General features: G+C 43.0%; 1 protein-coding gene across 1 annotated transcript; it reads right to left on the reverse strand.

Moving 5' to 3' along the window:
* Nucleotides 1-985: 985 nt before the first annotated feature.
* LOC138671857 (olfactory receptor 52N2-like) lies at nucleotides 986-2,191 on the reverse strand. Its single transcript, XM_069759987.1, has 2 exons — nucleotides 1,419-2,191; nucleotides 986-1,142 (listed from the first exon to the last, which is right to left on the reverse strand). The coding sequence occupies exons 1-2, from the start codon at nucleotides 2,189-2,191 to the stop codon at nucleotides 986-988; spliced, it is 930 nt and encodes a 309-aa protein (XP_069616088.1).
* Nucleotides 2,192-3,101: the final 910 nt, after the last annotated feature.

The following is a 3,101-nucleotide window of genomic DNA, read 5'->3' on the forward strand; positions in this document are numbered from 1 at the left end:
ATATTTTATTTAGCAGTTTTAAAATAAACTTGTAAAAGTTATATAAGTGTGTTTTTCCATATGATTTGCATGGGGGCCTTTAGGCCCCCAATACGTTAATATGAAGATTTCTGATGTCACGCATACTAGGGTTAAGGCATCTTTACATACACGCCATTAGTTTGGGGTATAAAATCCTGGCGACAGGTTTTCTATAAGGCGAGTTGACCTTTTCTGAATTTTACATTTTTTAACGTAGTGAAATAACTAAATAATAAAGATTTTTAGTAGTTTGTACCTTTGTAAATACATTTTTCTCTTATCTCTCGATATTCCCTGTAAGGCCACGTTCACACGATCAGTATTTGTAGCCGCAATCAGGAGAGGAACAATCAGAGGAAAAGAAACTCGTCACCACTTCTGTATTTATCACCCACTCCTGGTCTTGGCTACAAATAATGACCAAATACTGAAGGTGTGAACATTGCCTTATAGTAAATCAGTCATCTCTCCCCCCTGAAGTCCTCCTGGCCATCAGACGATCTTATGAGTTTTTGTTGCTGTGATCTTGGGCCACATTCTGCTTACATCGCGCAACTTTTTGACAAATTTGGTGCAAAGTGCGTTAGCATTGGTAAAAAAAACACTCCAAAAAGAGACTCGTCCTTTTTCTGTGTCTTCCCCTGGATATGGTGCAATGTTAAGACACATTCAGATCTAATATTGATTAATAGACAAGAGACGAGGCCATGTCTGCATGGCACAGTGCTTCATACATCATGGAGGAAAAGAGGTGTCTTTGGGCTGAGACTCAGTAGTCAATGATGGAGACCCTACCCATCATATAGGTAGATTAGTCTGCATCACACATGACCGTTTGTGACCAAGACTAACATGCCATCGTCATCCATGACAATCCCTTTTAGAGAGCAGTGAATGTGAAGATGATGTTTCTTAAGTACCTTGCGAAGAAGGAAATGATTATAAGTCCTACCCAGATGACATCCTATGTTGCAGAGCGTCTAAAGAAATGAAGAGCTGCAGTGCGGATCTCCTTGGTCTTCACACCATAGATGATGGGGTTTAGAGTGGGTGGGATGAGGAGGTAGAGGTTGGACAGGATCACATGGATATATGGAGCTATATGACCTATATGACCTATTCTATAAGGCTACGTTCACATTAGCGTTGCGCCGCGTTTTGCGACGCGTGCGTCGTTTTTGACAAAAATCGGACGCACAGAAAATGCAACTTGTTGCATTTTCTTGCGTCCGACGCTAGCGTCGGAAACGACGCACGTGGCGAAAAACGCCACCCAAAAAACGCACGCGTCCCCTATGTTAAACATAGGGGCGCGTCGCCGCTGCGTCGCCGCTGCGTCGCCGACGCAACAGCGGCGCAACGCTAATGTGAACGTAGCCTAAGTTAGGAAGGAAAACAGTCCCAGGGTGTAGAACATGAGGATGATACAAATGTGAGATGTACAAGTTCCAAAAGCTTTATTCTTGGCGTTCTTAGACGAAAGTCTCAAAACCGCCCTCAATATCAAGACATAGGATATGGCAATGCATGATATGTCAAATACAATGACTATCAAGACCACGGTTAAGCCATAGGCACTGTTGATGGTGGTGTCGGTACAGGCCAACTTCACAACCGCCATGTGGTCACAGTAAGCGTGAGGGATGTGGTGACTATGACAGTATGGGAGTCTACTGGCCATCCATGGGCAAGGGGTCACTATGATAGTTCCTCTTATCACAAGCGCTAGGATCATTTTTCCTATTAATGTGTTGGTTAAAGTACTTACATAGTGAAAGGGATTACAGATGGCGATGTATCTATCAAAGGCCATGGCCATGAGGACTCCAGACTCTAGTGAGGTGAAACAGTGGATGAAGAACATCTGTACAAGGCAGGATAAGAAAGGGATCTCCTTGTGATTGAGCCAGAAGATGCAGAGCATTTTCAGGGCAATGGAGCTTGACAGAACCAGATCAGTGAGTGACAAAGTGCAGAGGAAATAATACATGGGACTGTGCAGCCGAGGTGCCATCATGACAAGGAGCAGCATCAAGAGGTTCCCCAGGACAGCTATGACGTACATGAGAAAGATAGGGATCGATATCCACACATGAGAAGATTCGAAGCCCGGGACCCCATCCAGGATGAAGACACTTGTGTAAGCACCGGAGATATTGATTGACACCATGATTCAGCCCGGCATCAATGTGAACTCATCCAAACCTTGTGTAGATACTCCGTCACAAATATTAACTTATACATTATTCACTTTTATTCTTTTGACTTGAAATTGACATAAAGTTATAATAGAGATCAATAAAATTGATAAAAAGTAAAAGATTTTTCCAGCCAATCCTCAGTGCCACCTAGATGAATGTAAGAAAATATAAGAAATGATGATACAGCTGTTGATGTCAAGAACGTGAAGACCTTTTGGGTGGAGATTCTTCCCATCTCCTAAAATTCTGAAGAGGTTTTATATTTTATGCTTGTTATGATGTAGATCCACAATGCTAATAGGTTCCCTCACACTAGCAGGAGATGACCCCACTACCTACCACCCTGTATATATTTTCCCTACCACCGTATGAATTATTACTCCTGTCCTCTCACTTTCAATGTTCTCCTCCTGTGGTTCCTTGTCTAGAATTAAACATCTCTGCTGTTGACAATAATGAGCCATAGATGGTCCCTCCCGTTGCTCTTTGCCCATGATGGGACTTGGTTGTTGGGGATTTATCATTCTATTACTTACCTTGTAGCTACGGACGTCTCTCAGCCTCACATGGTCCCACGTTTCTTAGTGATCCGGGCTGGAGGTGGATGATTTATAGAATGTTCAGCAGTGATGTGAGAGGTGCTGGGTGGAGTCCTTTTGGGTCCAGTCCACTAGAGGCACATGAGCTATTAGGTCAATACCTCAGTTTATCAGTAAATTAATCCCACTGCTGCAGTAAAATCCTGGCAGTTTGTGATCAACAACTTGGAAAATGCTTTGAATCCCTCGGCAGGCTGATAATAATACCACAGTCATGAAGTGTGCAACTCAATGACCCACGTACTATAGATTGAAGGGTTTCTCCAGTCACATGATATTG

The sequence above is a fragment of the Ranitomeya imitator genome, chromosome 3, assembly GCF_032444005.1.
Source record: "Ranitomeya imitator isolate aRanImi1 chromosome 3, aRanImi1.pri, whole genome shotgun sequence".
Taxonomy (NCBI): Eukaryota; Metazoa; Chordata; class Amphibia; order Anura; family Dendrobatidae; genus Ranitomeya; species Ranitomeya imitator.